The 25068-nt window shown below is 37.1% G+C and overlaps 1 protein-coding gene across 11 annotated transcripts in view; it reads left to right on the plus strand.

Moving 5' to 3' along the window:
• The first annotated feature begins 206 nt into the window (after positions 1 to 206).
• LOC105490746 (integrator complex subunit 6) overlaps positions 207 to 25068 on the plus strand; it is a 119935-nt gene continuing 95073 nt past the window's right edge. For 8 of the 11 annotated variants that reach the window (XR_011615030.1, XR_011615027.1, XR_011615026.1 and 5 more), the window contains exons 1-4: positions 207 to 830; positions 1194 to 1271; positions 2083 to 2232; positions 22845 to 22934. Coding sequence is in view for 2 of the 11 variants with exons in the window: in XM_011756639.2 (XP_011754941.1) it covers positions 720 to 830; positions 1194 to 1271; positions 2083 to 2232; positions 22845 to 22934 (429 nt within the window). In the remaining 9 variants the exon portion in view is untranslated. Of the gene's footprint in view, positions 831 to 1193; positions 1272 to 1629; positions 1795 to 2082; positions 2233 to 22844; positions 22935 to 25068 lie in introns of those variants that run through there. The other 3 variants (XM_011756642.3, XR_011615031.1, XR_011615032.1) reach the window with 3 other exon arrangements.

The following is a 25068-nucleotide window of genomic DNA, read 5'->3' on the forward strand; positions in this document are numbered from 1 at the left end:
GCCCCGCCTCCGCGCGTGCTCAATAACTGTCCCCGGAGCCGGCCTGCAAGCTTCCCCCGCCCCTGAGCTGTTTAAATATGCTAATGAGAGGGCAGGGACTAGCCAATAGAACGGCGAGGCGATGTATCACGTGGCTCGGGGACGTGTCAGGGGCGGAGCCTCCGCAGCCCCTGCCCGAGTTAAAATCGGAGTGTGAGAGAGAAAAGCGCTTCAGTAGCGAGAGGGGCTGAGAAAGTGGTGACACTGCCGGGGTGCGGAGGGAGTCCCTGAAACTTCTCCCAACAGCCCCAGGGCCAATCTCCCCTTAGCCCACTCCCCTCTTCGCCAGCTCCCAGGTCCCCACTCCCTGTACCGGGGGTGGGGTGGGGAGCCAGGCCCGTCTCCCGCTGGGACACACACAGGGGCCGGGAGCGGGGACGGGACCCCCGAGGCGGGGGGGACGGACCGACAGACAGACGGCTGGGCGCCCGCCCCAGCGGGCAGGCAGGCAGGAGGAGGCGGAGGCGGGGGTACGACGGGGAGGACTGGGTCTGGGGAGTTTCCTCTCAACTATCGGGGGAGAAACTCCCCGCAGCCGGAGGAAAGACCCAGACGGTGTTTTCCTCCCGGGGGCCGCGCACCCCCGCCCCGCGTAGCGGCGGTCGCCGCCACCGGCGCCTCCACCTCTACCATCTCCTCTTTCTCCACCACCTCGGGCCCCGGTGTCCCTGGCCAGCACTATGCCCATCTTACTGTTCCTGATAGACACGTCTGCCTCTATGAACCAGCGCAGCCATCTGGGCACCACCTACCTGGACACGGCCAAAGGCGCGGTAGAGACCTTCATGAAGGTACCGACTGACCGAGTCCGGGCGGCGACCCCGGCCCGGCGGCCCGCGGGCGGCAGGGTGGGGGAGGGCAGCCAGGGCGGGGGTGTCGGGGACCTGACTGCGGGAGCTGCCGGGCTCGGGGACCCCCTCCCCCACCGCGCGGGCGGGCGGGCGGGCGCTGCGAGCCGGGCTCGGCCGGGGCCCGGGTTCCGGCCCCGGGCGGTGTGTGGGGAGCGATCTGTGTGTTGGGGGCGGCGTGGAGGGGTGGCCGCTGCGTGTGCGGTACTGTGGGGGCGGCGGGGCAGCTGGGCGCCCCTTCTCCGCCTCGTAACCTCGCCTCTGTGCTTCCCTCTCGCCCGCCCTGTTCCTCTTCCCGTCCCGCAGCTCCGTGCCCGGGACCCTGCCAGCAGAGGAGACAGGTATATGCTGGTCACTTTCGAAGAGCCGCCCTATGCTATCAAGGTAACAGCCCTCGCCCTCCCCCTTTCCTCTCTTCCCTTCCCTGTTCCTTCCTCGCTCGCCCTCCCCGCCCCCCCATTCACCCTTCATTATGCTCCCCTCCCCCACCCGCTGCGCTCCCAGCCGCTGAGGTCTCTTCCCTGCGGGCTCCCACCCCCTCCCCCGCTCGGCAGCGTCCTAGCGCGGCGCGGAGTCGCGGGGCCACCGCCGTCCCCTCCCGGCCCGGCCCGGCCCGGCCCGGCGGCTGCGGCGGCGGCGGCGGCGCTGCGATCAACATGGCCGACATTTCCCCTCCGCGGCGTGAGCGGCAGCAATGAACTGTGGGGGATATTTATTCAAGTTAGCCGGAGTGACAGCCGGGCCCGGCCGCGCACAGCCCCGGTTTGCATTAAAGGGGAATCGGTCCGGCCGGCACGGGAGCCAAATACGGGGCTGCCAGGATTGGTCTTGTCAAATTCGTCCTAAGAGGGCCGGTGGGACAGCTGCAGGTTAACTTCCTAAGTCTGGCTCCCGTCTGCTTCCACTAGTACGTTCACATATCCACATTTTGGGTATTAGATTAGGTAGTAAATTTGTCAGTGAAGTTATAAAGTATTAAGGTTGTTAACTACCAAAACCTAGAGAGGAAGCAGGTTTATTCCTGGGCCACCTTTGGAGGAGAGTTTCCTCAGCAGTGGTACAGTATTAACACGTTAACCAAGCCAAACCAACCAAAAGTGAAGCTGCTACTTGGTGACTGTCAGATTATAACGGCTGTGTGTACATGGCTTTAAAAAATGAAAAAAAAAAAAAAATCTTACATTTTTCTTTTCAGGCTGGATGGAAAGAAAACCATGCAACGTTTATGAATGAACTGAAAAACCTTCAGGCTGAAGGACTTACGACTCTTGGCCAATCCCTAAGGACAGCTTTTGATTTATTAAATTTAAATAGATTAGTAACTGGCATAGACAACTATGGGCAGGTAGGTTGAATAATAAGGTGGCAAAATAGTTGATTTTTCATTTTGTGGAAAAACAGTCCAATCCAAAAACTACATAACATGAAATGCACGTATAAAACATTCCAGATTAAAATAGAATATGCACATTGTTCAAAGGCAAAACTCTTAGCCTACTATATATATTTTATGTCCCTCATTTTTTCTCCTTTTAAAATACATTTGTATTCAGGATTAGAATCTGAATCTTTTGCTAAACATTTGACATACATTGATTTTAATCCCTGGAAAGTTCACTAAAGACCTAAAAGGGAAAGCGTCCTATCTCACCACACTCAAGTTGTGTGTGCAACTATTGTAGTGACTTACAGACACTAGTTAGTGGTCTTCATTTCTATATTAGTAAAGATGTTAGAGGAAATTAATCTGTTTGTTGCATCAGGGTTTAATGTGATCATGCTGTATAACTATTCTGAAAGGTAAGATTTTCACTGGAATACAGTCACTGGCTGAGAACATTAAGTTTTCTCCTTTTGAAGCATACACAGTTAACTATTGCAGGAAGAATTCTGAATTAAATTTCAGGCCTAGAGTTTTAATTTAAACTCCAAACCCTTTGCAAAAAAGACTGCTGGAAAATATGAAAGAACCCTTCATTTCTTAACCCCCACAGGTCCTTTTATTTCACTTACTTTCATCTATTTGAGGGTGAGAGGAGCTTTAAATCAACAACAATTCACTAAGGAAGAATGCAAGGTGGTCTATTGTAACATTTTATGATATCTTTGCCCTGGAAATAAGAGATACTGAACAACATATAATGTTACATGTAACAAAGGAATATTATTTCCAAGGAGCTCAATTCTTACGTTGTAGTGAAAAGCACTATTCCTGTAATTATATATTGGGTATATGTTGTGTTCTTTTCCCAAGTCCCACAGTCCCTAGTTTTGTGAGTTTCATACATTTCAGGGAAATTCTTTCTGTGACTACAACGTTTATTTGCTTCCTATTGAAGGAAATGAACTTGTTTCTGTTTTAGGAAATTTTAAGCTCCTTAGGGATAACTTCAGTGCTTAAGTATCTTTGGAAATAGCTGAATTTAGTCCTAGAACATTTAAAGTATACATTGAAATTCAGAGTGAGCTTACCAAATTGAACTTCCATCGTTTAATTAGGTAAATATGTACTTTCTTACTACATTAATACTTTTATGTTTTTCCCATCTCTGCTGCTTTTATTTTTGCAACTTTTAGTAATTTAGGTATATTTGCAATGAACTTTTTGGTTTGTTTCTGTAAAATAGTAGTAGATTTCTTTCTCTTTTATATTTCTTTGTGATATGTAGCGCAACACAGTCTTATTGCTTAAAGTTTTCATCCTTACCCCTTTGAGTTCAAAGAGATATTTAAAACTTGCCATTATTTGGTTACCTTGATTTGGTTGTCATGTTGTTAGTGTTATGGCAGAACTATTAGTTTCCTCTTTTTCTGCATCACATTTCATAAGTGGTCAAGGCATTTGGACACATTCACCTCCTACTACCTAGTACAAATACTTCTTAGATTGCTTCCTTCGAAAAACTGCTTGTCATGGAGAGGCTGAGGACATTTGTAATTTAAACCTGTATTTTCCTTTTCCCAGTTGATGTCTGCCCCCAGAGAACACTTTAGTTCTTGTCTGTAAGGCTTATAAAAACTTTGAGGGAAAGGTGGTCCTGTGCTGTTACCACTTTGACCAAGAGAAAAACCTGGAGATTGGGATGTTTTTGCATGTTAGGATTTATTCAACAACAGGGAGAGATGATGCTTCTCACTTATTTTGATGAATCAGCAAAGATTGCAAGGCATAATTTTATTGCTTATGTCTTGAATTGGCACATTAAAAATGACACTAGCCTTAAAAGAAGCCACTGTTTTCAAACGAAAATGATAATTTGAGTAAAGAGTATTTAATTGGAAGAAAACATTCTTCCAGAAGATTTTTTTCATCATAAAACTTACCTGATTTAAACATTTCACGTTTTCTGTTCACAAAAAGGATAAATGATTAGGAATTTTGGATGTCTCAAATATTTAATACTAAATATTGTTCATGTGTTTTCTTCTTTGTAAAAGTACTTTGTATCTGCCTGTTTTCTGTGGAATACTTTTATTTTGTAACTTCAATGTTTTTACATAAGTATTTCCCGTTTCCTGCTCTATACTAGGATCTGTGGCGTTCACAGTACTACTTGTATGTAATGTTAGTAGTTGAAGGAAATGAGAAAAGATTAGGTGGAAGATAGAACATATATATTTTATAGAATATCTAAAAACTTTAATGTTCTGAGTTACTTTCTTAAATGTCTATGGGTTAATATATATATATTTGTATATTTATATAGATATCCACCATTCTGCCACATATATACACATATATGATTTTTCATAACTAATTACAAGACTATTAAACCTATATTGCATTTGTTTACTTAGTTAACATACCTACAGATAAAACATCTTTGAATTATTAGCTAGGATGCTGTCAGAATTTGCAGGGCATTAGTAAGGTTAAAGTAGCTGAGAAAAAAGAATGGTTCTTAGTGAATGTTTTCCTCAAGCACTTTGGATATCCTACTAAAAAATTCCATGCCTATAGATGTTCTTATAAATATTTAATTTTGATAATCAGTACCATTTACTGATATTTCTACAGTAATGGAACAATGTGTAGCCTTTAGTCAGTCTTTTCCTTTATAGCAGTACTTTATTAAATTGCATATAATTGCAGATAAATTTGATAAATAATTTTTTCACATGTGTTCAACAGAGTTTCAAATAACGCTGATCCTTTGAGAGCTGCTGAAAGTCTGAACCAGCCTTAATATCTGAAATTAGGAAATGTATAAAATGTGAGAGATCTGATTAAAGTTTTATACGTAGATGAGTTAATTTTCATATTGTTACAGGTCATCCTGTTTTCCATCAATATATATATGTATATTTTTTGAGACAGAGTTTCTCTCTTGTTGCCGAGAATGGAGTACAATGGCGTGATCTCGGCTCACCGCAGCCGCCTCCTCCCGGGTTCAAGCCATTCTCGTGCTTCAGCCTCCTTGAGCAGCTGAGATTACAGGCTTGAGCCACCATGTCTGGTTAATTTTGAATTTTTAGTGGAGACTGGGTTTCTGGTCAGGCTGGTCTTGAACTCCTGAACTCAGGTGATCCGCCTGCCTTGGCCTCCCAGAGTGCTAGGATTACAGGCGTGAGCCACAGTGCGCAGTCCAGTATTTCAACATTGTCTTCTTTTCAGTAAATTAGGTTAGTTAAGATTAGCCAATAAATCTTACTCTGGCCTGCAAGTCCATTTTTGTTACTGACCTGACTCCACACCCCTGCTACCTGAAGTATACTAGTACTAATTAAATTGTTCCAGGAGTTAGAATGGCACCTTTCCTACTATATGCCCTTGGTGAAGACAATCCTTGACAGATACCTTAAAAGGAGATAAAATATGTGCTTAATTTTTTCAGGAGTTTCTGTGGTGAATGTTTACCTCATTGAAAAATGGTCACTTTCAGACAATGTCAAATTTAATGATTCTCGGGGAAAAGAATTTTAAAGAATTTTATTTTGAGCATAAAGGTCTACTTTGTAAACTTAGGAGATAATACAGTTACAGTTCTAATACTACTTTTTTTTCCTTTACCTAAATAGTACCCATTTAATAGATGGTGTGAAATACAGGCTTTGAAGGCTGGCAGGTGAAGTAGTGAGAACTCCATTTCCATTTAGGTGTTTGGTTTCTCTTAGATTATCAACAAATATATGAATAAGAGTTTGATATTTTTTAAGCTATAGACATCTTTTCAAATGAAAGTCAGTTAATTACTATACCTGAAATACTGCTGTGTTGAATATAAACTGGAAACACAATGATGAATGGTGTATTGTAAATTTTTAAATTCCTTTAATTAAAATTTTTTTTTAAATTGTGGTAAGAAACACCTGACAAAATTTACCATCTTAACCATTTTTAAGTGTGGAGTTCAGTAGTGTTAAGTATATTCATATTGCTGTGCAACCAATATCCAGAACTTTTTTATCTTGCAAAATTGAAACTCTGTGTCGAGTAACTCCCAGTCCCTGGAAACCTCTATTCTAATTTCTGTTTTTATGAATTTGTCTACTCTGGATATCACAGTTAAGTGAAATCGTACAGTATTTGCCTTTTAGACAGGCTCATTTCACTTATCATAATGTTCTCAACATTCATTTATGTTTTAGCATGTCAGGATTTTCATCCTTTTTAAGGCTGAATAATACTCTATTGTATGTACCACGTTTTGCTTGTCCACATATCCCTTGATAGTCACTTGGGTTGCTTCCACTTCTTGGCTGTTGTGAATAATACTGCAATGAACATGTGTGTGTAAATAACTTTTTTGAGATCCTGCTTCTAGTTCTTTTGGATATATACCCTGAAATGAAATTACTGGATCATATTGTAATTCTATTTTAAATTTTTTGAGGAAGTACCATACCGTTTTTTATAGCAGTTGTACCATTTTACATTCCTACCAACAGTGCACAAGGGTTACACTTTCTATATATCTTCACTAACACAATTTTCTCTTTTTCTTTGACATTAGCCATCCTAATGGGTGTGAGGTTGTATCTCACTGTGGTTTTTATTTACATTTCCCTAATTATTTATGTTAAGCATCAACATACACTTGTTGGCCATTTGTACACCGTCTTTGAAGACAAGTCCTTTGCCCATTTTAAAATTGTTTTTTGTTGTTGAGTTTTAGGATTTCTTTATATTTTCTGGATATTATTCCCGTATCAGATATATGATTTGCAAATATTTTCTCCCATTATGTAGTTTGCTTTTTCACTCTGTTGTTTCTTCAATACACAAAGTTTTTAATTTTTATATGGTCCAATTTATGTATTTTTACTTTTATTGCCTGTACCTTTGGTGTCTTCCACAAAATCATTGCTAAATCCAATGTCACTGAAGCTTTTCTCCTGTGTTTTAAGAGTTTTATAGCTTTAGATCTTCTGTTTAGGTCTTTAATCTATTTTGAATTAATTTTTGTATATGGTATAAGGTAAGGGTCCAACTTCATTCTTTTGCATGTAGATAGCCGGTCTCCTCCACCATATGTTGAAGAGGCTGCCCTTTCCTCGTTGAATGGTCTCTGCAAATCCCTGAACTTTTGAACCTCAATAATTATTGTTGGTGGAGAGGACACTCTCCTGTCAAACTTGCTTAAATGTTTTTTCCCCATCTTTATTGTGTAAAAGAAGAGCAATGGCTGGAAATGTGAAAATTGGAATCCCAATCTTGGCCTTGCCATTGAATTATTATGTAACATTGAGCATTCACATTACTATTTTGAGCCTCTGCTGCTTCTTATTCCAAGTTGGCAATAATGAAGCCATTGTACCTTTAATATAGAATTGATGAGAGATTTAAATGGGATGATATATTTAAAATGTACTTTAAAAATTAGGATGTGCTCACTAGACAAAAGCATCCTTTTCCCCCAAAAGATTAGTATATTTACCTCATTTTCTATTTTTTTCAGCTTTAAATTTGAAATTAAAATTATAAAAGTCTTTAAAGCTGATTATTACTTGCTTTAAAAATCTGTTAGTATCATGAAGTGTATATTTTGACTTGAGCTTTGTATTATATCCCAGAAAAGCAGCTGTGAAAGAAAAGTAATATAACTTGGCCAAAGTTGTCTCAGTGGCATTTAATAAGCATAGGATGGTGTTTTTAAAGAAGTGTTAAATGAAAACAATTTAAATGATTTAGCAGATAAATCAGAAAGTTATTCTTTTGCAAGAATACTTATGTGAAAAAAGCACATGCTTTAGGATTCTTTCAAATAGGGAGCTCCCCCTAGTGCGTTTTAGATGAGATTTACACAAGTTTGATTTGCAGGGAACCTTTTAGGAGCACATCTGTTGGGTAAATCAAGGGATGTTTTAATAAGATTTAACTGAGCTCAAAGTAGTACAAAATGAATATGATTTATTTCCTATAGAGCATTAATTTAATGGTGCTATAATTTAAATGGAAAGGAATATCCCCAAACCCAGATTTTATTTTCTTTCAAAATATTTGCTACAATATTTCTTCAGAATTTTATACTCTAAATCTGTTTTGTAAAAGAAAAAAATTCTCCAGTCATGAACTAAAAAAAAAAAAAAAAAAAAAAGGAAAAGAAAAATGAACTATCCTAAGGACGTTACTGCCACCTTTTTTTTTTTAGGTGGCGTTTCACTCTTGTTGCCCAGGCTGGACTGCAATGGCGTAATCTTGGCTCGCTGCAACCTCTGCCTCCCAGGTTCAAGCAATTCTCCTGCTTCAGCCTCATGAGTAGCTGGGATCACAGGCTCCCACCACCACCCCCAGCTAATTTTTATGTATTTTTAGCAGAGACGGGGTTTCGCCATGTTGGCCAAGCTGGTCTCAAACTCCTGACCTCAGGTGATCCGCCCACCTCGGCTTCCCAAAGGGCTGGGATTTACAGGCATGAGCCAGTGCGCCCGGCCATTATTGCATTCTTAATTAGAAATTGTTTGAAACAAATCTTAAATGCAAAAGTCAAAAATAGGCTGGGTGCCATGGTTCACGCCTGTAATCCCAGCACTTTGGGAGGCTAAGGCAGATGGATCACTTGAGGTCAGGAGTTTGAGACCAGCCTAGACAATGTGGTGAAACCCTGTCTCTACTGGGAAAAAAATATATATTTATTAGCTGGGTGTGGTGGCATGTGCTCGTAGTCCTAGCTACTCAGGACTTTCCCAGTTGGAGAATCCCTTGAACCCCGGAGGTGGAGATTGCAGTGAGCTGAGATGGTGTCACTGCACTCCAGCTTGGGCAATAGGCTGTCTCAAAACAAAAAAACAAACAAAAAATCAAATAATAGATTCTACTTCTCCTTTAAAGAACGTTTTACTTTCTTGAGATATAGGAGAATGTCGATAATTATGTATTAAATTATATACAGCTGGAAATTAAAAGATCAGGAACAAATCTAATATTTGACAGAATTGAACTTATGTATTTTGAATTAAGGTCATTTGTGGTCAAAATTAGTTAAAAGGATTATTTAGTCTTGTTTAGTCGTGTTCATGTCAAATTTCTCCAAAGAGATTATATAATATTTTATAATTTGAAATGTTTCTCAAATATATAAATGTTTCTCAAATATATGATTTTTGGCTATGATAACCTTGACTCAGATTTATACTCTACAATTAGTCTTGGTGGACTTTTCTTGTTTTTTGGGGCTTTTTAATTTAAAAAATTCTTAGATACAAAGTCCCTCTCTGTTACCTAGGCTGGTCTTGAACTCCTGGGCTTAAGCAGTCTTCCCACCATAGCCTTTGGAGGAGCTGGGACTGCAGGCTCTTGCCATTGTACTCAGCTTAAAAAAGTAATTCCCTCATATAAACTTTATATTTGTTTAGTCTTACTATTAGTCTATAAAAGTTTGCCATGGTTGCCAGACTTTAAACAAAATACTAATTTTTAAAAGAATTTTGTTTTGGTTTGTATTTTCTGATCTTTCTCTAACATTTTTACTGAGATGTAATTTAAATACACAAATCTGAAGTGTGAAACTTAGTGAATTTTAAAATATACACTCTTAAAAAAAATTGAACATTTGCATCTACTGACAAGTTTTAATTACTGTCAGTAGTTTTATTATGATTATTTTCATAGGGCTTTACAATGGAAATTATTTTAGAAGTTTACTCAATTTTTCTCATTTTGTTGGTAAAGAAAAGGCCTAGAAAGGTTAAGAGGCTTAATTTCTACACATTTATGAAATATTTTAAAAAATTGTAATTGGTGATAGAACAGTTATGCAGATTTTATTAAGGATTTGTATATTATTTAATAACATTTTATTTAAATGTATAACCAGTGGATCTGATTTGCTTTCTTCAGTTTTGTCTATAGTTCTATAATGCAGTATGATTTCTTTCAGTTCTTGTTTGAAAGTTACACTTCTCATTTTGTCTCTGTTACATTTAGTCTTTCTTGTAACATTCTATCTAAATACTATTTGTTACAAAATTAACTTTAGTTGGATTCCTTCCTCCCTTTGTTTGGCAGAAAGTAAATGAATTTAGGGCAGCCGTCCCCAGCCTTTTTGGCACCAGGCTGGTTTTGTGAAAGACAGTTTTTCGATGGATTGGTAGAGGTGGTTGGGATGGTTTCAGATGAAACTTTTCCACCTCAGGTCATCAGGCATTAGAGTCTCATAGGAGCGCATAACCTAGACCCCTTGCATGCACAGTTCACAGTAGGGTTTGTGCTTCTATAAGAATCTAATGCTGCTGCTGATCTAACAGGAGGAGCCCAAACGGTAATGCTCACTTGCCCACTGCTCACCTGCTGTGCTGCCCATTCCTAATAGGGTCCGGGGGTTGGGGACCCCGATATAGGGAATAAACTAGGGAAGACTTCTTAGTGGCATCTGAAGAATAAAAGTTTACTGAGAACCCAGAAGCATTTGCAGGTTAGGAGACAATGCAGAGTGAAGATCATGATCAATGGCCAGATGCGGTAGCTCATGCCTAGTAATCCCAGCACTTTGGGAGGTTGAGGCAGGTGGATCACCTGAGGTCAGATGTTGGAGACCAGCCTGGCCAACGTGGTGAAACACTGTCTTTACTAAAAATACAAAAATTAGCTAGGCATGGTGGCGGGTGCCTGTAATCCCAGCTACAGGCACCCTCAGGAAGCTGAGGCAGGAGAATCGCTTGAACCCAGGAGGCGAAGGTTGCAGTGAGCTGAGATTGTACCATTGCACTCCACCCTGGCCGACAAGAACGAAACTCCATCTCAAAAAAAAAAATTCCTGGTCAGAAACATAGGAGGGGCTGTCCCTGTGGCTCACACCTGTAATCTCAGCACTTTGGGAGGTTGAGGAGGGAGGATCACTAGAGGCCAGGAGTTCAAGTCCAGCCTGGCCAACCTAGTGAAACCCCATCTCTACCCAAAACACAAAAATTAGCCAGGCATGGTGGTACATTCCTGCAATCCCAGCTACTCAGGTGGCTGAGGCAGGAGAGTCGCTTGAACCTAGGAGGTGGAGGTTGCTGTGAGCCAAGATTGTGCCACTGCACTCCAGCCTGGGTGACAGAGTGGGACTCTGTCTCAAAAATAATAAAAACAAAAAAAGTGGGGAGAGACCTGGGGACGTAAGGGATAGTTGACAGGATTTTATACTGTAATTAAGGCCTAGATTCTAATAATATACATATGTATTTAATGGCACTTTTTGATTTTGTGCTTCTTAGTTTAAGTTTCTGATGTGTAGCTAGTTAATATAGGGCTATTGACCTTGTTCATTAGTCGATTTTTCCAATGTAGTATGCCAACTAGTATTAGGGTTACGTTTATAACTTTTTGCCTGGAGAGTTTTTTAATGAATTAACTACCATATATTCATTTAACTTTAGGTAGTTTCGAAAATTTCTAAGCATTATGTCTTAAGATTCAGAAAAATAAGACCAGATCCACTTACGAATTTCCATTCCATTCGTGACCTGACAAGTCATATAACCTCTCAGCCTCACTTTCCCCACTAGACAAATAGAATGAAAAGACCTATCTTGCGGAATTGTGATAAAGATTAAGGGATGTACAACATAATTTATTATTGTAATACAACCTATTAATCATTTTTATGAATTTTCTCATTTGAATTTTAAAAATTAAAATTATGGGGTACTAGAGGTTTTTTTAATGTTGCTTTTTTCAGAACAAGGAGCATGGTGATATGGAAAGAACTGCTGTATTAGAACTGACTGTGCCTCGTTCTGTCACTCACTAGCTTGTATTGTATTGAAAAGTCCCTTAACCTCTCTGAGCATCAAGTTTCTCATCCATAGAATTGTGATTATACCAACCCTTAAATTTTGTGAGGATTCGAAGTAATATTTGTTAATCATCTCGCGAAAGTGCTTGCGAGGCACATGGTAGGAGCTCATTTATGATGATGACCATCATCTCCAATATTATGGTAAACACTTAACAGGATAAAAGCTTTTTAGTCTGAAACTTTTGACAAAAACAGAATTAAGGTTGTTCCATAACCCATCATATAGTCATGTATCGCTTAACAATGGAGATATGTTCTGAGAACTGCACCATTAGGCAGATCTGTTGTGGGAACATCATAGAGTATACCTACAGGAACCTAGATGGGATAGACGACTATATACCTAGGCTATATGGTGTATGACCCATTGCTCCTAGGCTCTACATCTACCCGTATAGCATGTAACTGTACTGATTGCTGTAGGCAGTTTTTAACGCTTGCAAGCATTCATGTCTCTGAACAGATATAAACATTGACAAATACAGTAGAAATATGGTATGAAAGATTAAAAAATGGTATACCTGGATAGGGCACTTACCATGAACATAGCTTGCATACTGGCAGTTGCTCTGGGTGGGTGAGTTCGTGGTGAATGAAGTGAAGGCCTGGAACAGTACACTGCTGTAGACTTACTGTACACTTAGGCTACACTAAATTTATTAAGGAAAATTTTCTCTCTGCAATAATAAATTAACCTTAGCTTACTGTAACTTTATAAACTTTTAAAGTTTTAAAACTTTTTAACCTTTTTTAGTAAGAGTTAAGATACAAACACAGCTGTAAAAAATATTTATATCCTTCTTCTGTAAGTGTTTTTCTATTTTTTAAATTTTTGTTTTAAAAAAAAAAAAAACAACTTTTTTTTTTTTTTGAGACAGAGTCTCGCTCTGTCACCCAGGCTGCAGGGCAGTGGCGCGATCTCTGCTCACTGCAAGCTCCGCCTCCTGGGTTCACGCCATTCTCCCGCCTCAGCCTCCTAAGTAGCTGGGACTACAGGCGCCTGCCACCACACCCGGCTAGTTTTGTTTTTTTTTTTTTTTGTATTTTTAGTAGAGACGGGTTTCACCATGTTAGCCAGGATGGCCTCGATCTCCTGACCTCATGATCCGCCTGCCTTGGCCTCCCAAAGTGCTAGGATTACAGGCGTGAGCCACCGCGCCCGACCTTTGTTAAAAACTAAGACTCACTCATTATCCTAGGCTCACACAGGGTCAGGATCATTAAGATGTCAGGAAGTGATAGGAATTTTTCAGCTGTGTTATAATCCTACAGGACCACTGTCATGCATGTGGTGGTCTGTCATTGACCAAAATGTTATGTGGTGTGTTACTGTACATCCATCATGAGAAGACTTAAGTAGCTATCCAGTTTTTCTAGCTAAAGTAATTTTCAGAGCAAGAAAGGTTTTAAACTTCTTTAAGAAAATTTAGAGTTTATTTCTAGGACTTTGTATATTTTAGAATTCACACTGGTGATGGTTGGGATGGGGGTGTAGGGGAGGTGCTTTTCTCCAGAAGAAATGTCAAGTGTAAAATGTATAATTCATTTTGTTTGTTGTGTAGATTTATGTAGGAAAAGACATAATAGGATAGGCCTAGGAAGGATTTTTTTGTATGAAGATTTTTTTTAAAGGGCATATATGATTGGAAATATGATTATTGGTATATGGAGAGAGATCATTGTACATGAAAAGTACTATAACTTAAAAAATCTCACAGTTAAGAGGATTAGTTGTAACCAACAGACAAATTTATGTCAGTCTAGTGATTAGTCCTATCAAAAATTATTCGAGCCTTTACATACCTGTTTTTATTGCCTGTTTTATCTGTGACATTTTGACATCTTCTTTCTATTAGTTTTGCCCAAATGAGGTGTGGGACTCAGTGAAGGTCCTTGGAAGGATTATATTTTCTATAAAGGTTTATTATGGACATGAAAACAGTTCTGAATATGTGAGAAAAAGTAATTGTAGTACTATTAGGTGATGCAATTTGTAGCTAGGAAATGACAGGATGGATGCTGGTGTGTTAGAGTAAAACTTTGTCTTAAGTGAGTGAACCTTGTTACGTACTAGGAAACAACAACAGTCTTATGGTTATTCTGGGGTTTCAACACTGGAAACATCTAATAGCAGAATTATTCTGAAATAATTGAAAACAATCTCTTTTAAATAAGGAATTGAAGATAGTTGAATATGTAGTGTGAAAGGTTAGGCTGCAAATGACGGTGATGTTGCAAGATAATGACAAGGGTACATTACTTTTGGATTATCAGGAATTAGCAAAATGATGTCTTGGTGTCCTCTGGTAATTTCTGAGTTGTGAACTATCTTGCTCATTTACATACTTTGGCAGATAATGAAATAATGAATGTAAAATTTTGAATTCTGTGCAATCACATTTCTTAAACCAATAAGTTAGAAAGGAAAACCAAGAGATTGCATCCACAAAATCAGGCCTAAATAGGTAGTAGAAAGAATAGAAGGTCTTTATTCTAAATTTTATTGTTAATTCAGAATGGGTAGTATCTAATCACAAATGAGATTATAGTGAATAGAAATCTTAATGTAACAAATGATTATCTTGCCATGTTCTTAAAGTTTCCATTTTAATGAGCTATAGTAACATTCTAAAACATGTAGCAATCTGTGCAGTCATCCATATGTGACATCTGCTGCTTCATGAAGTGCATTTCTAAGGTAAAACTATTGGTGGATTTGTATGTATAGTTAGGAAGGCTTATAAAACATTTTTTTAAATGATAAGCACAAGTATTATGTAGTACAATTTTTTTGTTTCCTGAAAATGTTATCTGCTTTGAAAATTTTAAATCTACAAACACATGGGAAGGTGTTTAGCACAAGCATCAATACATGTTTCAGTCAGAATCTAGCAAGAATGGATTCTTAAAAACTTTTACTCACGTACATATACTTGTGTAATGGATTTAGAGAAATTTGTTTCCTCCTAAAAAATCTTAGCGAAGTTGGGTTAGTACCATTTCTTTCCTTGAAAACAAAAAATCCACGTTTTTTACAAACCAGGGCCCCTTAAAACTAATTTCACATTATGTCTTTTTTTTGTTATTATTATTTTTGAGACACAGTCTCGCTCTATCGCCCAGGCTAGAGTGCAGTGGCATGATCTTGGCTCACTGTAATCTCTGCCTTTCAGGTTCAAACAATTATTGTGCCTCAGCCTTCCCAGTAGCTGGGATTACAGGCAAGTGCTACCACACCTGACTAATTTTTGTGTTTTTAGTAGAGACAAGGTTTCACCATATTGGCCAGGCTGGTCTGGAACTCCTGACCTCAAGTGATCCTCCTGCCTCAGCCTCCCAGAGTTTTCGATTACAGGTGTGAACCATCACGCCTGGCCTCATCTTATGCCTTACCGATTATTTTCAGATTGGCCTTCAGCCATAGCATATGGGAAACAATATACTGTCAGAGTTTTCCAAGTGCTTATCATGAATTTTTTTTCTTTTTAAAATTTAATGCTTTATTGCTAACTTTTCTGATCTGAAACACTTATTAGGCAGTTCTTCATTTTCAGTTGTAGTCTTTTAAGGTATCTATGTAGAAGGCTGTCAAAGAATGCCATCTTCTTTTGTAGGACAGTTGTGTGTGGAAATTGATTTTTTATTTTTATTTTTTGAGACCATATTTGTAGTGTGATGTTTAGAAGGAAGTAACCGGAATGGTTTTCATCTGCTGCTTTGCCCTACATTCAGGGTCTGCTTGTGATAGTGTTTAAAATTGAATTCAGTGCTGAGTTCAAGATGGGATTTAACCAGACTTTTACAAAGGTGGTATCTGTAGATTTTGTGGCAGTCAGCAACCCAAGGAGGTGATTAATCATGAGAGACTGGACAGATTTCTTTTAGGTCAAATAAAATTTTACCATTATTGCTGTATAACTCCATTCACCTATCTTTTGAAAATATGTTTACATCTTGGCTTTTACGTATACTTTTTTTTTAAAAAAAGCATATTTCTAACATGTTTTTTATTACATGCTTCACTAGAACAAAATTTTCCCAAGTTGTTATTATCCAGTTCATCCTGAAATGTTGGCCTCAAGCAGTCCTCCCACCTCGGCCTCCCAAAGTGCTAGGATTACAGGTGTGAGCCACCGTGCCTGGCCCCAGTTCATGTAATGTATGTGTTAGATTCTTATAATATTACTATTTATTAAGTAAAGTTATATTTCTGATAGCTTAATTACTCCTTATATGCCAGCGTAAACACTATTTGCCTGGCACTACTTTTTAGGTATTCCCCAGACCAGTTTATTAATTTTATTCAAACTTTAGATTCCAGTTCAAGTATAAAACTCAAATTCTGCCAAATTATTAATATTTCAGATATAGTGAGTTTATGTTACTGTCTTTTGCAGTTATACTTAGTCCTATCAATTATTGAATTTCCCTAATGTTAATTTTTTTTTTACAAAGTCAAACTTTAGTAATTCTGCAGTTCTTATGGTGACTTTTGATTTCTTACATTGTTACTCTTCAGTCTATTATTAAATCAAATTCCAGGATGGAGTTCCTCAGTCATTACATTAAAACAAATGTATGGAATTCCCCCCTACTTTTGTTCAAGTAGTAGTATTCCATCTGTTTTTAATGCTGTTGTATTTTTAACATAAGGAATTATGTGGTTGAATAAAGGAATTGTATTGGAACACACTCGTGTAACGGAGTTACTTGAAACTAAAAATATATTTCTTATATTGTGGAATTCTAACATGTTTTGCTGTAACTGTAGACCTTAATGTATTCTGTTACCAGATTTTCATATACTAGCAGGTTTTATTTTAGAATACTAAACACTTTAATTTTGAAGAGTATTTGTTTTGAACATATAATAAATGCACATGGTTAAAAAAAGTTGAAGTATTATAAAAAGTCACACAGTTGTTTACTTCTTTTCTATGGAGGCAATCATTGCTAACCAGTTTCTAATGTATCCTTCAGAGATCTTTTTTATGTGGTCAAAGGTATTATTTTACAAGCGTTAATGTCTTAAGATGAATATTTTAGAGTTTGACATCAAAAGACTCATTTATACTACACTACTTGAGATTTTAACAATAAAAGTAATAATCTTACTGAAATCTAAAACAAACATAAAATTTGTAATTCTGGCCTTGGAATATTGATTTAAATGTAAGCCCGTCAGGCCTTTATTGACTTAAGTAATTCTATTTTGTTTGTAGTATGTTATTACCCAGTTAGTGTGTTTATCGCCATAATTTAATGAACCTCTTCCACCTTTAAAAAAATTAACAGTATTAATGACAATGAATTATTGACTTGACAAACATGATTAGCACATCAGAGGATTTTATGACCTGTTTAAGGGTATGGTAACATTCCTATGCCGCTCCTCCACTACATTTTTCAGTTTCTTAGGTAAGTGAAAATAATTCTTTTCTTGAGATCAGGTTAGTTTATATTTGGAGGAAATTACCTTTTTTTAATATTTTCAAATTTTTTTTCCAGAATAATTTGTAACATTTCAAAAGCATTTTCTTTCAAAAATAACATAGGTTCTAATAGATAATATCTGTTTATGTTAATTATATTCTTTAAATTTTCTTATTGAGATTTTTATGCTTTAACTGAGTAATTTAACACCATGGTAATTGGTTGTTGAGGGAACTGTAATAGGAAATTTTAAGTGAAGTAAAAGGTTTTGCTTTATATTATCCTGTGGCAGAACTCTTACTTGAGTTTTTTGACCAAAATTAAAATGAAAAATTTTTAATGACAGAAAGATTGACTCCCATTAGTAAGTAGCTCTAGAGCTAGAACATTATATTTTGCATTGTATTTTCTAGTGATATGTTTGGATTTCTTTATGATAGGAACCACTGCTCTGAGAGTAAAACATGTGAATTTATTCTGCTAATAGCAAAAGTAAACTTTTAGTCCCTCTACTGGCTGTCTTTGTTGTAGCAGAGCTTAGTTTTTTTGTTTGTTTTTGTTTTTTTTTAAATATATCTTATTGTAATTATGATAAAAGCTATTTATAACTTTATGGCCAAGGTGAATATTGACATAAATTCTAAAGGATTGTCTCCCAGCTGAGTGACTTTATAAACATACTTAGGAATAACAATGTAAAATAATTGCTCATAAATATAAGGATTTGGGAATTATTAAATTGCATAGGCTTGACACCAGATAGTGAATAACATTATATTGCAGTAATTAAGTTGTAACTCTCTTTTAGACTTTGGAGGTATTAAAACTTTATTTTTTTTAAAACATGACAAAAATCTTACAGTACTGGCAGACAACTAAAACTGTTTTTTAATTTGCTGGGTAAACAATGTTGACAGAAAAAGATGGGATTATGCAGCGAGGAACAGTGTAAAATAGTATATAAGGAAACTTTCTTGGAGCTACATGTTCACTTTCTGCTAGTGATTTAGAGATTCATGCTTAAATAAATTTGTTAATGTCAAACGTTTATATAATAGAGATGGGGATACATTTTTCCTGAAGAAATAATAAAACCTTATGTGTATAAATTACATTCATTTAATCATTATTCTAATTTTTATAGTAACTGATTATTGCTTTTCTTAGTGTGATTCTTGACTAAGCTCTTTAATCTTAGAGAGGAAAGAATCTTGGGCTTGGCAGGGGATAGTTGGTACAGTGAGGATGATTGTATTTTTCTTTTTTCTTTTCTATGTTTGATCTTTATCTGACTTTTCCAAAATTTAAAGTCACTACAGAACTTATTATTTTATCTTGTGTTTGTGTGTATACTCTCTGAAAGTTGAAGTTATATCGTTTTTAAAAGTAAACATTGTTATATATAGTGGTTTGTTTCAGTGTGTTTGTGTTGGGGGAGGATACATTGATTTTATACATAAAGAAATTGATGGCTAAGTAATTACAGAATCACAGGAATCTACCAAGTAAAGGAATAATCTTACTATAGTTATTTTTATTGCAGAAAGAATATATTAAAAACAAAACAATCTGATTGTAACACCATTCCTTGTTGGGTAAATATGGCACAATCCAGGTTGGTATGGAATTATGTCCAAGAGAATTTAGCAGCTGCCAGTAGGACCTCCAGATGGTGCAGAAAGACCATGTGGATTTTAGAATTAGAACATCTTAATAAGGTTCTGGCTTTGCCACTTACCATCTAGGCCACCTTGAGTTATATCATTTAATCTCCCTGAATATTTTACCTCACTAAGGTTTTTTAGGGTCAAATGAGATAAGTGCTTTATTGTTATTATCAAGACAATATAATAACAGTAATGTTACTGTTATTATGGTAATTTCAGGCCTGTTTAAGGGTAGCCTCTGGAGAGTTATTTTGTGTAAGACTAGTCAAGTTTCAACTAAAAGCTTTGTTTTGTTGTCTAAGAAAAAATAACTTTGGTTTTAGTGTTTGAATTTAGCTTAATTAAATTTAATAACAGACTTTCTGTCAAGTTTTAATATATTTTAACTTGATTTTGTAGATATTATGGGGCTTTAAAAAGTACTACCTTTCGGGTAGATGTCGTCATTTATATGAGTCTGCTACATGGTAGATTATTTTTCTTTAATTAGAAGTATGACTAATTCTCTGTGCTTATACAGGAATAAAAGTAAATGGGTGTCAGACTTTTGGTCAGAAAGTCTGATATTTTTTTTTGAGACAGAGTCTCACTCTGTCACCCAGGCAGGAGTGCGGTGGCACGATCTTGACTCACTGCAACCTCTGCCTCCTGGGTTCAGGGGATTCTCCTGCTTCGGCCTCCTGAGTAGCTGGGCGCTACAGGCATGTGCCACCACACCTGGCTAATTTTTGTATTTTTTGACGGAGACGAGGTTTCATGGTGTTGCCCAGGCTGGTCTTGCTGTCCTGACGTCAAGTGATCCGTGTGCTTTGGCCTCCCAGAGTGCTGGGATTGCAGGCAGGAGCCACCGCGTTTTATGTTTTTGTTTTTGTTTTATGTTAAAATGTAGAAGTGATATAGAAGACCCTACTACAAGTATTGGATCCATGCTGTGGTGGCTTTTAGAGCTTTGCTGATTTGTTTTTGAAAGGCACCAAGTCAACAGAAGTAGTTTAGCTTAAGGGTGGAAGCAAGATAAAATAGTTTCGAAGCTATTAGGACCTCTTGGTTTTTTTATCTCCCGTAGGCAATTTTTGAGCTAAAATACTACTGGTAGAGACAAAGAGAGAGATTTATTGTCATATGTACATATGTTTATTATGTATGAGAGTAGAGATTATGTATCATACAGTTAATACAATACCTGATATATAGTAACCACTCAATAAATCTTTGAATGGCCAGTGTGAATGAGTAGATAGTGGATGACTGAAAGACACAAGAGGGAGATAGTGCTCCTTTTTATACCCTAGTAGCCCAGCAAATTCATGAGTTTTTATGCATTGAGTTTGGGGAGTACATATTTATATTGAAGTAAAGGTAACATACATTTTTTGAATCTTGTTGAAGTTTGAGTAATTGTAAATGGTTCTGTGAACCCAGGCCGATTTGTATTAAGCTATAATCAGTGAGTCAGTGAATAAGTTGAAGTGTTTTGTGCCCAGTGCCTGCTTAGTGGTGTGGAAAGAAATACGACATACTCTTTGCCTTCAGCGTATTCAAACACATGAAAAAATAACAAACAATACAAGATGGTGTATTTTTTTTTAATTGTAAAAAAAACAAAAAAATTTACTGTCTTAACCATTTTTAAGTGTATAGTTCTGCAGTGTTAGGTATATTCACATTGTGTAAGATGGTGTGTATTTAAATTCATATTTAAATTAAAAATTATTCAAAAAGGTGAGAGAATGTTGTAGGGAAGTGGTATTCAAACTGTGCTCCATGAAACCACTCAAATCTAACTTTATTTATAGAAACATTTTCTTTACCTTCTTATTTATTTAATTTAAAGTGTGAAAACTACCACTAGTAGAATATGGAGAGGGAAAGGTGATTACTAAAGGCCAGAGTAATCAGTGAAGGCTTTGTGGAAAATACGAAGATTTTAACTGGGCCTTAAGGAATGAGTATGAGTTGGGTAGCTTTGAGGAGGGAAGAGGAAAAACATTCTACTTTAGGGATAAACAATTAAAGCTAAGAGTTGCGAATGATCATTGCCTGAGAAGACATATTATTAGAATTTATTATATATTTTGGGGGTGAATGGTATGAGAGACAATATAATATAATAATTCCCCAAAATGAGGTCTATTTAACATGAATATTACAGAGAAGGAGGGATAAATTCATGTTTTCTCCCTGCAAGACTCCTGTGATGTTTTAATGCTGCTATGCATTTAGAATCTTCTAGAGATTATATCTAACATATTTTAAGTTTATTTAACCAAAGGAATCTTTCTCCCCCTGGAACCATTTTTTTCTTGGGTACCAGTTAGAAAAGTGCATGTGTCACTTACAAGTTGAATGGTTTGATCAAGACGATCTATTACATCTCCCCCACTCCCACTTTAGGATGATTAGGTTATAATCATATAATTAACTGAATTCTTTCGACAAATGTTATGTATATATTATAATAGGAATTGAGAGTTAGAAAGGTTATAGGACCATAGAATATTATATGCTTATAACTGTTCTACATTTTTGTTGTTCTAAGTATGGTCTGTGGCTATTAGTGTCTTCTAGCTGCCAGTCTTGTTAGAAATGAAGAATCTTAGTCTTCATCCCAGATATAATCAGAAACTGCATTTTGTTTTTAAGATCTCCAGGTGACTCATATGCACATTAAAAAATCGTCATACACAGTTCTACAGTTAATCCAAGAAAGCTTCATTCAATTCTTGGTACTGTTAGTGGCAGAGAATTCGATACCTTTGATTTCAAATGCAAGGTTTACCCTCTTGAAATTTATATCCTTTGGTCTTAGTTCTGTCAGTCCTTCAATTGGGAGCTATTTGTGTGTAAAAGGCAAGCTTATGTTTGTCTTAGTCCCTTACCAGATATGTCACCTAGAACTGATCATTGTGCTAGTAGAGTGGGTTGGCCAGAGATTTGAATGGAAGCTATTGAAGTTATGTCACCTTCTGTGTAGAGCATTTGAGAGCCCGTGCTACTCTGTTCCATTGCTTTTGCTACCACTATTTTTATACTTTTCTCTCCAAGCATTTTCTTTAGGTAACCATTTTTAATTTTAACTTTTCATCTTGTACTGTTAAACTTTTGCCGAGTTTAGAGTAGCCCTACTATTTCCATAGAACTCTTAAAATCTTTCAAACCATTTACCTAGTTATTTGCTTAGACATTTTGATTATATGCATACCTTATGGTAATATTCACCTACTGTCTTGCCTTCCTTTTTAAGAAAGTTTCTCAGGAAATGTTCTTTTTTTATTGTAATTTATAACATCTACAAAAATCAAATTATTAGAATTGAACTACTGGGATCCCTTTTAACAAATTAAATACTCTTAGTTACATAAATATACTCCCTCTAAAAATGAAAGCAATACACAAATTTATAAAGAAGTGAAAAATCCATCTTTTTCTTTACCTAATCCCTCTTTCTCAGGGTTAATCACTGTTTAGTTTATGTGTCCTTCTATATCTTTTCTTAAAACGTACAAACAGGTATATACCACATGTAAAATGAAACTAGAAAGGGAGATCGTATATATGCTGTTCTGAGAATTGACTTTTTACTTTTTAAGCCAAAGTCTAAACCTTTGTATGATCAATGTGTTTTTTGACTTTAGGGAAGAAACCCTTTTTTCTTGGAGCCAGCAATAATTATCACAATTACTGATGGAAGCAAGTTGACTACCACCAGTGGAGTCCAGGATGAGGTAAGTTGTGCTTATGTTACGTGGATTATGCAAATGCAGTTGAACAATCCTTTATTTGTGTAGGATATTGAACACCTTTAATAGGTTCTCTTGTTGATTATATGATGCAGTTTAGAGTCATCTGTCTCCTATGGCCCATCTTTGTTTGTAGCAGTGTTCCTATTTTCTTGAATAAGAATCTCTTCTATGACAAATGTTTGAGCATTACCCACACCCTGTTTGCATGTGTATTTATGAGTTATGTGAGGGTGACAGTGTCAGTCTGTATCATAAATAGTAAAATGAATTCCTTTGTTTTTTCAGATTTAAAAAAAGAGAAACAGCATTCTAATAATTTCTCCCTATATTTCAGTGGATTGTCATTGGCAGTCCAATGACTGTGGAAACTCCTTGGCTAGAGTATAGCAAAGCCGAGAAGAGGTGTTAAGACTAGGAAAAGTAAGGTTTTTGGACATTTTTGTTTTCTCTAAGTCAAATGTATTATTAAAAAAAAATTTTTTTTTTTTTTTGAGACAGAGTCTCACTCTGTTGCCCCAGCTAGAGTACAGTGGCACGATCTCGGCTCACTGCAGCCTCCACTTCCTGGGTTCAAGCGATTCTTGTGCCTCAGCCTCCCGAGTAACTGGGATTACAGGCATGAGCCACCATGTCTGGCTAATTTTTGTATTTTTAGTAGAGATGGGGTCTTGCCATGTTGGCCTGGTTGGTCTCGAACTCCTGACCTCAGGATCCACCCGCGTCGACCTCTCAAAGTGTTGGGATTACAGGCATGAGCCACTGCACCCAGCTGTATAAAAAATTTATAGCTAACCTTACCTATTCTGCACCAACATTCGTTATGCAGAGTTGTGTGTGGTGTGGTATAATGAATATAATAGATTTTTTAAATTTTAAGGTGTTTTTACTATAGTATTTGAACTGCTCTTTAACTTGGGCTGATAAAGAAAGGTGATTGTTTCGATAGCACTTTATGGTTTGCATGTGCTTTAGTATCTTAATTCCCATGATATTTTTAAGGGTTTAATTAAGCAGGAAAACTATACATTTTAAGTTCAGTAGCTTTTAGAATTATTTTATTTGTGTGACATTGTGGAATATAAATTGGACATGGAGTCAGGGCATGTGGGTCCTAGTCTTTGTTTAACTACTTTCTAGCAGTAAACTTTGTACCAGTGACTTAACTTCCTAATCTCTATCCTTCTCCATGAAATAAAGAGAATAACATTTGCCTTACTTCCTAGGGTTATGGGTTATTTGAAGTCTGAAATAATGTATATGAAAGTACTTAGTAGGCTGTAAAGAAAAGTTCATAGTATTGTTCTTTCATGAGCCATTGGAACCACTAAAGAAACATATTTCTCTGCTCTTCTTTGGGGGAAAAGAGCTAAAATTGTTTTATTTGAACAGTTGATATTAAAGTTAATTTAGGATGTAATTCATGGAGATAGAGCTGAAATATTTAGGTAGATTATAATCCATGATTCAATAATTTATAGTCTATATATAATTAGTGGCCTTGGAATGCTCCATAGCTGAACTTGATGGGCTTTTGGGATTTCTTAGATTAGTTGACATGTACAGCTAATTATGGTCCTGCTACTTTCAGAAACAGGTAGACGTGGATTATATAAAAAGCAAGCAATAAAAATGTAAAAATGTCATTTTAGCTGGGCGTGGTGGCTCACGCCTCTAATCCCAGCACTTTGGGAGGCTAAGGCGGGCAGATCATGAGGTCAGGAGTTTGAGTCCAGCCTGACTAACATGGTGAAACCCCGTCTCTACCAAAAATACAAAAAAATTAGCTGGGTATGGTGGCGCGCGCTTGTAATCCCATCTACTCAGCAGGCTAAGGCAGGAGAATCACTTGAACCTGGGAGGCGCAGGTTGCAGTGAACTGAGATTGTGCCACTGCACTCCAGCCTGGGCAACAGAGTGAGACTCCGTCTCAAAAAAAAAAGAAGAAAGTCATTTTAAATTTGAAGCTCTTAAATTAATTTTTCTTCTTAATAGGACCCATAATAGTTAACCGTTTCATTCAACTTTACATATTAATAAATTAGAAGTCTTTTGAATGTTTGTTTTATCCTTAATGATTTTGGTTGAGAAGTCATTTCTGTTTTCTGTTGTAAAGTAT

This window comes from Macaca nemestrina, chromosome 16 (assembly GCF_043159975.1).
Source record: "Macaca nemestrina isolate mMacNem1 chromosome 16, mMacNem.hap1, whole genome shotgun sequence".
NCBI lineage: Eukaryota > Metazoa > Chordata > Mammalia > Primates > Cercopithecidae > Macaca > Macaca nemestrina.